Source organism: Myodes glareolus, chromosome 8 (genome assembly GCF_982192425.1).
Source record: "Myodes glareolus chromosome 8, mMyoGla1.1, whole genome shotgun sequence".
Lineage (NCBI taxonomy): Eukaryota > Metazoa > Chordata > Mammalia > Rodentia > Cricetidae > Myodes > Myodes glareolus.
In genome coordinates, this window is record NC_142033.1 from 89182549 (window position 1) to 89196915 (window position 14367).

The following is a 14367-nucleotide window of genomic DNA, read 5'->3' on the forward strand; positions in this document are numbered from 1 at the left end:
GCAATTGGCAAGATTTATCTGATAGCACAGACCTGGAATAAATTTTGACCTTCCTCAGCTCTCTCGTGTTCCCTCACTTCTGGTTCCCTTCCACGGCCGTGATAATTGCCGTGAATGCGCGCAGTTTAGATGGTGGAGACGTTTATTTGTCTCTCACTTCCTGATCACGATCCATCACTGGGGAAAATCTGGGAGTGTAGAAGCAGAATTTAAAGGTGAAACCACAAAAGGAGCACTGTCTGCTGACTTCCTCACAGGCTCACCTGCCCAGAGAACAGTGCCGCCCACAGTAGGCTGCGCCCCACCTTTCAGTTAACAGGTCCCCCACATTTGTGGTCACAGCCAGTCCGATGTGAACAGCCCCTCAAATGTGACTGGCCTGTAAAGTTGACAGTTAGAGCTGACTAGGACACTCCACCCTTGCTAGCCCGACGTAGAAACATGTCCCTTTAAAACATAACCTCGTCTCAAGTTCTTGTGCTAGTATCACAGTACAAAATACACTCCAGCTATAAAAAGCCAAAGCCTCTTAACTCGGGGATCCTGTAAAACTGAAAAGTTTCCTACTTATTCCAAAAAGGAAGGACCGGGCCATAAAAATGATTAGATCAAAACAAAAACAAAGCCAAGCAGTGTAAGTCAGAAATCCTGTAGCTCACTCTCTGGCAACTGGAACTTAGGCACTGTGTAGTCTTCCCGCTCTGACAGGCTTGGGCAGTCCCACTTCTCCTGCTCCGCTGTAAGCAGCGAGCACAGCTTGTCTCATAGGTTTAAGCTGGCTCCTCTAATACCAGCTGCTCTCCTGGCCTCTGCCTTTGATATGCAGGGGTCTCCATTGCACCTGAGTCTGCCCTTTCACCAGTGGCCTCTGATGCTACCCTCCATGACGGCCTCACGCCTTCAAAACCAGTTCTGCCTGAACAACCCTTAACATACTGTTTGCCAAGTTCTGCTGCAAATGCAAAATACAGCCTGCCTCCCATGGACCAGCTCTTTGCTCTCCCTGTGAAGAAATAGTTTTCTGTTGTCTCAAAGACGTTCAGAAGACCTGTGGTGCTGATCTTTCATTGGTCACAGTGGGGTTTCTGGCCCCAGCTGCCCAGCATCCCAATGTTGACCCGTCAGTACTATTGATCTTGTTAGTCACCGTTGATTCTCCAACACCAGATCATCAGCATGCACACATTTTTTAACCGAAGTATCACGCTGACACCCTCTACCATCACATCTCAGTATTGCCTTTGCTACCCTCTGAAACCCCACAGGACAGGCCTCCATTGTCCCGTGTTTCTCTAAGCATTCTTGGCTTCCAAGATCCCACAAGGGTGGCCCATTAAGCTGTGAGTACTCACCAGGAAGAGACAGGCCAGTCTCATGAGTTCAAGGACAGCCTACTTAGACAAACCCTGTTTCCAAAGGGGTGGGGTGAGGGAACGGGCTTTTCTTTCCACGTAACGCACATCTCCTCTTCTTGTCATGGTGCCTGGCAGCCCAGGTCACAGCAGCCGTGCTCAGTCACACCTGAGGGGATGGTGGGAACCATCTATTCTTTTGCCATGGCCCAGTACTGTTTTTGCACTGAGAAAACCAGCTTGTCTTTCCCAGGCCTTGCTGCTGGACCTCTCTGCCCACTGAGCTAGCTACATGTTGAGACAGATGGTCCTTGGCATGTCTAAGATGAACTCACTGTAATGGTAAAAATAAAACGGCACTGTTCCCTAAGGGGCAGCAGTGGGCAGCAGCCTACAAAGGGCAGGCAACTGGTCCCGGGTGGGTGAGAGACCTTGTTGGCTGATCAGCCAATCTGACGAGGAGCCATGGTGGGTGAGAGACAGAGACATGGTGGGTGAGAGACAGACATGCTATGCAGAGAAAGTGGGTATTTATTTAGTGGGTTGTGGAAGTGAAAGGGGAGAAGGGGGAGAGGAGAGAGAGAAACAGGGTAGGGGGAAAAGAGAGGAGAAGTTCCCTCTTCAAGAGAGAGCTGGAATAGAAGGAGCTCAGGCTGGAAGCTGAAGGAGAAAGAAAGATCTGCTTGCCTTGGTGGGGTTGGGGGGGCTTGTCTCTTAAAGGGACAGGACAGACCATTACACTCATTACTGGGAAACCATGAGTGTTGGTCCCTAGCTCTGATCCCAGCACTTGGGAGGTTGTAGTCAAGAGTTTTCTTTGGGCCACCAGCTCACAAATAAAGACAAGGAGACTTCTTCTTAATTATGGAAGGAAGCTTGGCCAATAGCTTAGGCTTGTTCCTAACAAGCTCTTATACTTACATTAGCCGATTTATAACTAGTCTACATTGCATCACATAGTGTTACCTCTCTTCCATCTTTCACCTCCTGTTTCCTCTCTGTGTCTCCTGGTGCCCCTGTGTGCCTAGATTCCTGGTCCTGCTTCTCTCCCCGGAAATCCTGTTGGTGCCTCCTGCCTAGCTATTGGCCGTTCAGCTCTTTATTAGACCAATCACAGCAATATGTCTTCACACAGTGTACAGATACCCCACAAGAGGTCATCAGAAGGTTAAGCCACCCTGGGTGGCTACTCAATCCGCTGGGGCTAAGAGATGGTTGACAGGTTAAAAGTACCCCTTGCTGCTGCTCCTAGCACCCAGCTCAGGTGCTTCACAAGATCCAGGGAATCCAGTGCCCTCTTCTGGCCTCCATGGGCACCTGCACTCACACACATATTAGAAATGAAATAAGCAAGGTGTGGTCAAACATACCCTTTTTTTCTTTTTAAGTGTATGTATGTATGTGTATTTTGTGTGTATGCGCGTGTGCCTTGTTGGCAATGGGCATCACATGCATGTAAGTGTCCGTGGAGGCCAGAAGAGGGCATCAGATCCCTGGAATTGGAGTTACAGGCAGTGGAGCTGTCTGAGAGGGGTGCTAAGAGTCCAACCTGGGTCTTCTGCAAAAACTGCAAGTGTCAAACCGGGCATGGTGGTGGCGGCGCACGCCTTTAATCCCAGCACTCAGGAGGCAGAGGCAGGTGGATCTCTGTGAGTTCGAGGCCAGCCTGGTCTACAAGAGCTAGTTCCAGGACAGGCTCCAAAGTTACAGAGAAACCCTGTCTCAAAAAAACAAAACAACAACAACAAAACCTACAAGTGTCCTTCACCACTGGGCCATTTCTCTAGCCCCCAACATACACCATTAATCCAGCATCAGGGAGGCAAAGGCAGGCTTGAGTTCCAGGCCAGCCAGGGCTCCATAACCAGATGCTATCCCAGATAAGTGAATAAAGGAACGAATCCTTAAAGAGGGATTGGAAGGTCCAGGAAGATGCCCCAGCCAGGAAACAGGTGGTGTTTGGATAGTGCATGGTAGACCTTGTGTGTTTCGTCCTTGTTTACTTACTTGTGTGTGTGTGAACATGAGTGTGTGTATGCTCGTTCGTATGCACTTGTGTGTGTCATGGCAAGTGTGGAAGTCAGAGGACATCTTTGGAAGTCTCTTCTCTCGTGCTGTAGGTCCCAGGCCGTAAAGTCAGGTGGCCAAGGCTTGCACCATTAGCATTTCCACCTTCCGAATCATCTGGCAGACCCTGCTGGGGTTTTGGTTTGTTTTAATGAAATCTTCATTGCTTCTCTCCAAACAGACAGCTACAGACAGTTCTTCTAATTCCTCACAGAAGAGGGAGCAGCATACGAGGACAATCTCCTCCCCCACGTCATGTGAGCACCGGAGGATTTATACCCTTGACCCATACCCTGTGGACCATTACCAACCCGACCAGGTGAGCAGGGGACTTCATTCCCATGGAAACACAAGGACAGCTCTGCACTGGCCTCCTCCCTCCTTCTCCCCCACCATGGTGGAAGTCCAGGTGGTAGCACCTTGCCTCACTCACCCTGTGTGTGCTCTTATCCAGATCACCCCATGAGGTGGGACATCAGCATCCCTGGTTTACAGATGAGAACGTGATAGAGCTGTAGGGTGCCTGGGAGAAGGAGGTCCAGGCCCACGTAGTACTTGGACTGGTTGTAGGGTTCCCTCTGTTCCTCCATCCAAAGGACCTTCTTGCTATGAAAGCACAAGGCCCAGTCACGGAACACTGCAGACTTGGTCTGCACCCCTAGCATGCGGGCTGCAGGCCCAGTCTTGCTCAGGGAGATGTAACTGCAGTTTGAATTCAATAATTCAACACATTTGTACTAAGTGGCTCTTTTCTAAAACAGGTTCCCAAATCATGCCCCTGTGAGTTATGTGGCCTCTTGGCTTGTAGTAGGAGGCCGCTTTTTGTTCCCAGCTGCTCAGCCCTGAAATAACCACACAAAAACCATATTATTTGCAGTACTGTTTGGCCAGTAACTTAAGCATATTTCTGGCTAACTCGTATCTTAAGTTAACCCATCTCCATTAATCTGTGTATTGCCATGAGGCTGTGGCTTACCTGATAAAGTTCCCTGGTCTGTCTCTGGCGGGGCTACATGGTGTCTCCTGACTCCACCTTCTTTCCCCCAGCATTCAGCCTGGCTTTCCCCACCTAGTTCTGTTCTGCCCTGCCATAGGCTCAAAGCAGTTCTTTATTAATCAGTGATATTCACAGCATACAGAGGGGAATCCCACATCATTGGCTGACTCGAAATGAAAAGAAGCAATTACTGGGCAGCGAGATTTTGCTTCATTTTTGTTGCTGTTTTAAGATGGCTTTACTACTATGTGCTTCCTGTATTTTGACATCAAAGTGTGTTTTGTTTTGTTTTTTTAAATTGGACATGGTGGCGTTAAACCTGTAGTACTGTATTTGGGAGGCTGAGTTAGGACAACATGGGCTACATGGTGAGTTCCAGGCCAGTTTGGGCTAAAAGTGAGATTCTTGTCTTAACAAATGAAAAACCTCAACAACAAAATATTCCATTTTAAACCAGGATGGCAATCCCAGCGCTTGGGAGGTGGTTGTTGTGTGATCCAAATACATTGGTGGGGAGGGGGCGGTGGGGTGAGGGGGGGGTCTGCCTAAGAGTGGTAGATAGTCCTCATGGTGGACAGTCATGGCAGCAGGAGCTTGAAGCACCTGGCCACATTGTATCCACAGCCAGGAGAATGCCTGCAGCTGGCTCACCTTTATATACAGTCCGGGATTCCAGCCCTACAGTAGCCACGCCCCCTCAATTATCTTTATCAAGGTAATCCCCTGAAGGCTGTCTCCCTAGTGACTCAGCAAGTTGATCCTTGAGATTAACCTTCAGGGATGCTTGTAGGATTCCAATCTGGAATCTTCTTATCTGTCTCACTTTTGAGCACCTGTGATTTCAATCAGATGACAGTGACAACACAGGCTAGTGGGCTTGGTACTTTTTTTTCTTCCCACCCCCACCCCAGGGAGTGGTTGCTCACACCTTTAATCCCAGACAGAAGTAAGCAGATCTCTGTGAGTTCAAGGCTAGCCTGGTCTACCAAGAGTTCCAGGACAGAGAAACTCTGTATCAAAAGAAAAGAAAAAGAAAAAAGAAAAAAAAAGCCCACCTCTAAATAAATAATCATCTGGCACACTATAAAAATGTACAGAACTGCTGTACTCTGTTCGAGGTACGCTTAGAACAGGGCACCCTGAGAGTAGCTGACCTAAGGGAGAGGCGGTGAGGTTTGTAAGGCAGGACCTCTTTTTCCTCTACATGGGAATGCTGGACTCACCCAACTGTACTCCTTTATGAGCCAGACTCCGTAGCCCAAGCTAGCAGAGAACTCACTGCCGTAGCAGAGGAAGTCCTTGAATGTACTGATCTCCTGCCTCCATCTCCCAACAACTGGGGTTAAAAGGGGTGGTCTCGGCACCTGGACTATGGGATGTTGGGAACTGATTAACTTCAGGGCTTCCTACTTGCTCGGCAAGAATTTAACAGCTGAACTCAAACTGCTCTTAGGGTGGGCAAACCTTCCAACGAAAACCACAGAATTGCGGGGCTCTGCTCATAATTGAGGCTCACAATCTAAAAAGCATCTGGGAGTGAGTGACAAGCTGTCCGTAAAAGGTTGTCTGTCAGCTCTTCTCCAAATCCTTGAAGGAAGGAAAGGCCGGTAGATCTTTCTCTGACGGCTGACCATGGAGCCTCGGGCTGTAACAATATCTGGTTTTTCCCTGGACAGCGGCTGCCGAGGTCCTACCCCCAGGTCACCTTCCCAGAGGACGATGAGGAGATTGTGCGCATCAATCCTAGAGAGAGGATTTGGATGACCAGCGGCTATGAGGATTACCGGCACGCGCCGGTGCGCAACAAATACCTGGATACCGCAGAGGACGCGGACTCCTACGTGCGCTTTGCCAAGGGCGAGGTGTCCAAACACGACTACAATTACCCCTATGTGGACTCCACAGACTTTGGCTTTGGCGAGGATCCTAAAGGCCGTGGTAGCAGCAGCGTGATCAAGACGCAGCCAGCCAGGGGCAAGTCCCGGCGGCGCAAGGAGGATGGCGAGCGCTCCAGGTGTGTGTATTGCAGGGACATGTTCAACCACGAGGAGAACCGGAGGGGCCACTGCCAGGATGCGCCCGATGCCGTGAGAACTTGTATCCGCCGCGTGAGCTGTATGTGGTGCGCGGACAGCATGCTCTACCACTGTATGTCGGACCCCGAGGGAGACTACACGGACCCTTGCTCGTGCGACACTAGCGACGAGAACTTTTGCCTCCGGTGGTTGGCATTAATCGCCTTGTCCTTCCTGGCCCCCTGTATGTGCTGTTACCTTCCCCTACGGGCCTGTTATCACTGTGGAGTGATGTGCAGGTGCTGCGGCGGGAAGCACAAAGCCGCTGTGTGACTCGGTTTCCCGCTCTCCCCCTCTTCCCTCCACAGCCACAGGGAACTTGTGTCTTGCATACCCCATCCCCATCCCACATCTTCTCCCCAGGCCTTCCTGGTCCCTTACAACATCATTCCAAACCTGGGGAATCTACCACTCCTGTGTCAGCCACATAACCCATTCGCTCGCAATGTTCTGAGGAGAGGAGCCTTCTGCATAGACTCGTATGTAATCAGCCTGTGATCGCGCCGGCCGTCTTATCCAATGTCTTATCGCGCGTTGGTTTCCTGTCCCGCCTCCCCACCTCTTCCAGTTCTAAGGGACCTGCAGTAGAAATTTGGATTCGAAGGGGTTTAGAGTTGATTTTTCCTCCGCGGTCGGGTTTGCCTGTCGCTAGCAAGCACGGGTTCGTCGGAGATGTGACCTAATGGTGAGACCCTGTCATAAGTATTGTAACCTGCAGGATGTTGTTACTTCGGGAGGTCAGCGAAACAACTAAACAATAGGGCTTTAACTCCGAAAGTCAAATCGCCCGCAGTAGCTGCGGTTTCTGTCTTTCGCCCATCGGTTTCTGTCTTTCAACCATCCTCATCTTCTGCCCCTCCCCCACCTGTTGAATTCATGCACTCCTGCAAAGCAGTTACCTTTAAAATGACTTGAGAATTGAGCCTTAACTTCAGATTAACCTGTGAGAATCAGGAAAAATTCCTCAAATTGCATTGCATCCTCTTAGACCAGGGTTAGAAAGGGGATTTTGGGTTTTTATGAGCCTGCCCAGTTTACCCCTAAAATAGAACTTTTTTTAGAATTGTGTTGCGACTTCTAAAAACCTTAGCAATATTAGAATAACACATCAGTGAAATAAATTTTCCTCATTGTTTCGCAAACCAAATACATTTATTCAAACACAAACCAGTGTTCTGCGATCAAGTTCCGGTTGAAAAACACTAGAAGTTGTGGTAGATAAAATTATAGCCACTCCCCGCCTCCTGCAACTGTTTTATATTATTCAGGGGGAACTTTAAGTACCATAAATTAGTGGTGCCTTGCATTTTGTTTTAGGCTTAACGTTTTTGTTTTAATTTGGGGCTCGACTCATTTATACTTAGGAAAAAACAAGGCCATATATAAAAACCCTTCCAATGCCTAAGTGTCTTCTTTTCTCCTGCAGCTCCTCACCCACACTTGCCGCTTGGGGTGCACAGATAAGGGTAGATCACCAACTGGTTCTACCTGTCGCTGAGCCACATAAAAGGCTTCTAATTTGCTAGAGGAGGAAAAGGAACTTTTTTTTTAATGTATGTTCCCAGGAATAGCCAAATCTTGAAGAAGAAAAAAAAAAGTGAAAGTGGTTACCTATACCTAGCATAGTACAATCAGAATTTCGTGGGGACCATAAGGGACATGCTTGTTGCCGCTGACTGTTCTTCCCACCAAGATCTTTCCGTGGTAATCACCAGCGGAAGGCAGGCTCAGTCCCTTCTACTTCTTCCCTCTCCCTTTATTGCACACAGGATATCAGTCTTCAAGGAAAAGGACTTTTCTCCAGTGTGGTGTTCATACTGGGAAAATGCTAGCCATGCTTACCGTTGTGGCGATGGCTTCTTCCGCTGGCCTTGACAGCCTGTCTTGTTTCTGTAGACGGATTGTCAGCTCCTCGGCATGCTTCTGAGTTAGTTGGTAGATGTTTTCCTTTGCTGGGATGACTGGTTGGGACTATCTGTTGTAGAAAAGGTGCAGAGATCTAGCATCATTGTCGACGGGTCTCCAGGCCCCGAGGCCTTCTAGACCGCCTCCAACCAGCCTCCAGTGCCGTGGAGAAGCTGTCTGTCCTGGGGCCCTTTCTCCACTGCACCTGTCTGCAAAGCACAACACTAATCTCTTTCCTCAGCCCTCAGTTCAAGTGCCCCTATTTATTTTACGAAGAACCCAGATCCCAGTTGCTTCGCGTTGGTTGCCTTTGTCCTTCTTCCTTCTCCCCCCCCCCCCTTGCTCATTTCCACCCTTCTTAAGGGTTACGCTAGCAGATCTCCGTCCATGCACCGTTTCTGGTTTGTGAAGGCAGCGGTTAAGGGCACAGAGGCAGCCGTGGGGACGTCGATGTAAATATGTTCGGTTGCCACACTGCAGCGGAGTGGTGTGGAGTATTTTCCCAGTCAGCTTTGCCGTGCTGATGTCAATCATTTGAGAGAAATTATTCAGATTTTATTTTTATAACTGTGGTAACAAAACTTAGCCAAAAGGTTTCCCGTTCAGAAGTTTCCCTGACTCTTCCTTCCCTCCCCCGCCCAAGCTATCTGCTCACATTAACAAATTAAAGTGCCTGAAGCATAATTCATTCACCTGTATACTAAAACCCCTGTTGTATTGATTTTTTATAAGCCTTTTTACCTCTGTAAAAATATACATATATATATATATATACAAGTGTATGATGTACATTTTAGTTCTTAACTTTTTTATGGTTTCTAATATGTATGACCAATGTAGCCATTGCTTTCAAATGTACCATGTAAATATAAACACATCCTCTGAGACCGTTCACTGTGGGTATTTGTCTGACCGGAGTCCTCGCGCAGGATGGGCTGAGGTTTCTTTTGCAGCACACAAGGACGTGGATCTGTCTGTGAAGTCCTTCCCGCCTCTGGTTGTGTGTCCCCTCCATCCACAGGAAGAATGCCCTTCCCTCCCCTCCTGGCTTCCCTACAACCACTCTTCAGAGAGAGGGCTGTGCTTTCTCAGAGCTGTTTCCCACACATCCCTGCTGAAGCCCTAAGAGAGGGCATGGGGACGGGAGACAGTTCTCCGAAGACAGTGGAGATTAGACCAGCCCTTGGTTCCAAGTCTGCTCTCGGCCCACTTTCCAAACGATCTCTTGGATGTCACAGAGCTACAGTGGCATCCCCAGGAGAATATAAAATAGATCTTTGAGGGTTGTTAAGAAAAGTGGTTTCTCCATAGAACGGTAAAGAAGTGTGCAGACCTTCCGTTCTTGTTCTGATGTTCCCCAGAAAGGTGCAGGGGAGGGGGGATTTTCTAAGCCTCTGGCAGAGGTCAAATACAAGATAGGCGCTAAAGGTTAGGTAATGGGGGACTCTGTGCCCCCCCCAAGAGCTGGTGTGGGGGGAACATCGTCCAACCTCACTTGACCTTTCTCCATTCTGGCGTTTTACAGCTAAGACACCAAAGCTAAGAATGGGAGCTAAGGTGACCCTACAGTCACAAGGCAGGGCCTGGTCAGGTTGGCTAGTGACAAACGCCAGGTTCTTAAAGGGCCTTGTCCCAAGCTTCTGGGTCTGTCCCTGCTTCAAAAGTGAGCCAGTACTAACTAGGCTACCGCTCAGATTGCCTCAGGAATGGCACATGGACAAGGTACCAGGAACTGGACTGGCTGTGAGTCTCGGTCATGCTCAAGTCACATGACGAAGGCCTATGCAGAAAAGATGCTCCTTGGTCACAGCCAGTGGTCCTCGGGCAGGTAACTACCCTTCTCAGTTTCCTCTGGCAGAAATGTCACAGGACCCCAATTCGGCTACTCGCTCTTCCTTTTTCCCTTGCTCAGGGGGATGAAAACCTACCAGAAGTAGGGTTCTCATCAACAGAGCTGCTCTGTCAAGGAAGTTGAGCCGCAACGGTCTTGTACCACAAAACACACCACCTTAATATTTTTTAAAAGTTTTATATTTATGCTTGAACTGATTTTTTTGTTGTTGTTTCGTTTTTAAATTTATGTGTTGGTGTGTATGCAAGTGTACTTGGAGGCAAGAAGAGGGTATTGGATCCCCGGAACCAGAGTTAAAAGTGCTTGCAAGCCATCCAGTATGGGTGCTAGCCAACACTGGTGCTGGGAACTGACCTGCAGCTGATGGAAAGGCACCCAGCCTCTGAGCCACCTTTGGAACCCAGCATCGTTTCTGCCCCCCCCCCCCCCGCATCTGTTAAATTTATTCAGTGATGCAAAAACATTTACCTTTAAAATGACTGAGAATGATTGAGCCTTAACTTGAGACAATGGGTTGAGGCAAAGATCACTAAACAAACAAACAACAACAACAAAAAACCACTTCAGTTAAGAGTGCTTGCTGCTTTTGCAGGAAACCCAGCTTCGGTTCCCAGCACCCACCCCCATGACCGCTCACTCTGTCTTGAAGAAACAAACAAGAAAAGCCTGAGACAGGAGGATTGCTTTGAGTTCAGTATCAGCCTGGGCTATATAGTGAGTTCCAGCCAACCTGCGCTAAAGTATTCAAAGGCCAGCTTTCCAGGAAGCCGCAGGGGGAGTGCAGGCTAGCAGGCGCCTTCTCACAGGTGGAGGTTTGTGATTAGAGACACATCTGATCCTAATCAGCTCGTCCCAAGATGCTCTGCACCCCTGCAAACCCGGAACAGATCACCATTCCCTAGGATTATTCTCTGCTTAGTTTCCCCTTTCTGCTCCGTCCATTCCACATGGACAGGCTGGAGGAGTGGCCGGCTGTCCTAAGAAAACAAATTCGCCTAGTTGTGGAAAGGGTCAGGTGAGGTGAGGCAGTACCCGTACGAAGTCTGGCCTTGACAAGTGGTACAGTAACCCCTGCGCTGGGAGGTGGTTCCGTAATGTGAGCCACGGGAGGCAAATTACTTCCTTGGTTCCTTGTTTGTTCTGGGCCTTGAGGAAAGATCATCCACTGAAGGAGGCGCCCTGGCCCTGCTCAAGGCATGGGAGGCTGCAGCATGGGTTGGACATTTTGTTAGTCTAGCAGCGACTTACTCTGTATTTCTTCTTCTAATGGCAATTCTCGGTTTGGTTGCTCTTCCTCGCTGACGCTTCCAAATGGCCTAGACAGCCAGCTGCTGCCCACAGATGTATACAGCTGCTGCCAGTAGACGTAACAGAGCTGGCTGGATTCTGGACAGCCAGAATGTGCAACGTGGAAGAAGCCAGTGGCCCCTGTCTGAGCCGTTCTGTGGAGAGAGCTGGTCCCAGCTCAAAAGGTACTCGCCTAACGTCAGGGCACGGTGTCTTCAGGGCACTGCCTGCCTGAACATTTCTGTGGACTCTGGGGTCCTCCCTGATGCTCTTCTGCCACTGAGGTCACAACTGCTCCCCCCTGAACCATGGACATTCATCCCGAAAATTAGATCACTTCCACAGAGCACAGGCTCCGGAGCCCTGTTTAAGGGACCTGCAGCCCAGTTGGTTTTTGTCATGGAATGCAAGCAGGCTTGTAAATAATGGATTCCAGAGCTTGTAGAATCACCTTTGGCTATAGTCATTTTTACTGTAGGCCTTCTGGGCTTTCTGAAGGGTAGAATGAGATGGTTATCTGTCCCGCACTGGGTGGGTGACCTTTGTTTTCCTGGTGGCAGTTCTGGAGGTCAAACCCAGGGCCTTGTACATTCTGAGCTCCTACAGCTCCAACCCAGCCCGTGTGTGTTTAGGCAAAGCCAGATTCTCAAAATGAAGGGACCCAACCCTGCCACACAGTGTCTGGCTTCAGCTTGCTCTCCATGGCTTCTCCATCTTGTATCTTCCATGTCTTGCAAACCAGTACCAACGGATGGCACTGGCAAGCTATTATGGGACCACCTTGGAATGGAGCACCCCTGTACCCTCACCCCCCAGACCACAGCTTTTGTGTGCCAACTCTGGGCAAACGCCTTCCCAGGCAACTGCTTTTGAGGCTCAGAGAACCTTTTCAGCTTATTCTTTCTGCCTTTCAGGGGACTGGGATATCCATGGGTTGGAACCTCCAGAGGGTGTGGTTTGCCTTCAAGACACCCCTGCTATGGCCGCAATGCAGAATGCCAGGTTGCCCTGCAGTGGTGCTAATCTATTTAATGGTTGGGTTGTCTTTAACCCTGCTCACCCCTTTTCTCCAGAAACAATGAATGCTTTATTCTTGACTGTGGATGTCATGAGCTAAGTGATTTCTAAAGTGTTTTCTTCTCCTCAATTCTCGGATCCAGAGTTATAGGAACTAATGAAAGGGAGGGCTAAGTGCAGGCAAGCTTCAGTGGTTAGGGGCTTAGCTCGAGTAGAGCGTGGCTAGTGTGCATGAGGAACTGGGTACATTCCCTCGCACAAAACAGAACGGTGATGGCTCATACTATTCATACGTGCCAGACATGGTGGCACCCGCCTTTAATCCCAACACTCGGGAGGCAGAAGCAGGTAGATTTCTGTGAGTTTGAGGCTAGCCAGTTGGAGGTCTCACTACATAGAGTGAGACTTGTCTCAAAAAAATTTTTTTGACAGGTGGTGGTGGTGCACGCCTATTCCTTGGGAGGCAGAGGCAGGTTCAGGTTGATCTCTGTGAGTTTGAGGCCAGCCTGGTCTACAGATCGAGTTCCAGGACATCCTGGGCTGTTATACCCTGTCTTGGCTGGGTGGGGGCGTTGGATTCTTAATTAAAAAAAAAAAGTAAAGTGAATCTAATAGTTCCTGATTAAAGTCAGGCGCTCAAACATGTCTGAGTTTTGAAAAATATGCTTGACAGCTGACCAGTAGATTTTCCTCATGATTAGTGGAGAATTCGGTCAATGAGCATTCTCCTGGCCTCCTGCTCGTGACCTCATCTTTGGTTACAGAGTTGTCACTTTACATATTAGCGCAAGGCTTCCTGGGAGCTGACAGGGATGGGGCAAGGGGAGGGTCAGGTGAACAACAGGAAAAACTGAGGCTTTACTGGGGCACGATGGCTTCTCTGCAAATGTAGGGTAATCCTTGCTGTAATCTCTTTGTTCAAGGGCAGGCTGGAGGTCAGAAGTTCAAGGTCACTGGAGCAGAGCCTGGGCTAGATGAGAGCCTAGATTAAAAAAAATGGGGAGCAGGGGTATAGCTCTGTGGTAGATGAACACTTGTGTGATTTCACTTCCCAGCACCAGCAGGATGAGGGGTAGCATGTGTGTGTGTGTGTGTGTGTGTGTGTGTTATAAAATAATAAAAATGAAGTGGATAAACTCTCACAATAGCTGTATCATTCACTGCACTATTTTCTGCCAAGTGGCCAAAGTATGCAGCTATAAATTTACATGTGTGCCAAAGATCGGAGGACACAAGTCTGATGTGACAATATAGTGTTCTCAGAGTCTACCGCACAACTAACTGTCAACTGTGAGTCTTAGGATAGTATCAAAGAGCTAGCCACAAGACTTCAAGGTCATTAAAATCCTCTTACTAGCCAGACTTGGCGGCACACACTTCTAATCCCAACACCCAAAAGGCGGTGGCAGATAAATCTCTCTGAGTCCAAGGGCAGCCCAGAGTGCATAGTGAAACTCTGTCTAAAAAGAAAAACAAAAAGAAATTAAAACACACACACACAAATCCCCTTATCTCTCCCATAACAGATCAGTCTAGGGTCAGATTTTCTCCATATAAGTCATCCAAATAACACCACACCACAGGGGCTGGAGAGATGGCTCAGCAGCTAAGAACACTTCCTGCTTGCAGAGGATCCAGATTGGGTTCCTGGCACTTCCTGGTGGTTCACAATGACCTCCAGTCCTAGGGTATCGGCTGCCCTCTTCTGGCCTCCACTAGCATTGCATGAACATGGTGCCCATGCATACACACTTGGACACACACATAAAATAAGATAGATTTTTTTTTTAAAAAAAAACACAACAGATTGGATTC

The 14367-nt window shown here is 48.8% G+C and overlaps 1 protein-coding gene across 4 annotated transcripts in view; it reads left to right on the forward strand.

Moving 5' to 3' along the window:
- Spred2 (sprouty related EVH1 domain containing 2) overlaps nucleotides 1-9288 on the forward strand; it is a 108322-nt gene extending 99034 nt beyond the window's left edge. For all 4 annotated transcript variants that reach the window (XM_048435484.3, XM_087909196.1, XM_085692246.2 and 1 more), the window contains exons 5-6: nucleotides 3601-3738; nucleotides 6093-9288. In XM_048435484.3, coding sequence (XP_048291441.1) covers nucleotides 3601-3738; nucleotides 6093-6764 — 810 coding nt within the window. In that variant the 3' untranslated portion in view covers nucleotides 6765-9288. The remainder of the gene's footprint in view (nucleotides 1-3600; nucleotides 3739-6092) is intronic.
- The last annotated feature ends 5079 nt before the right edge of the window (nucleotides 9289-14367 follow it).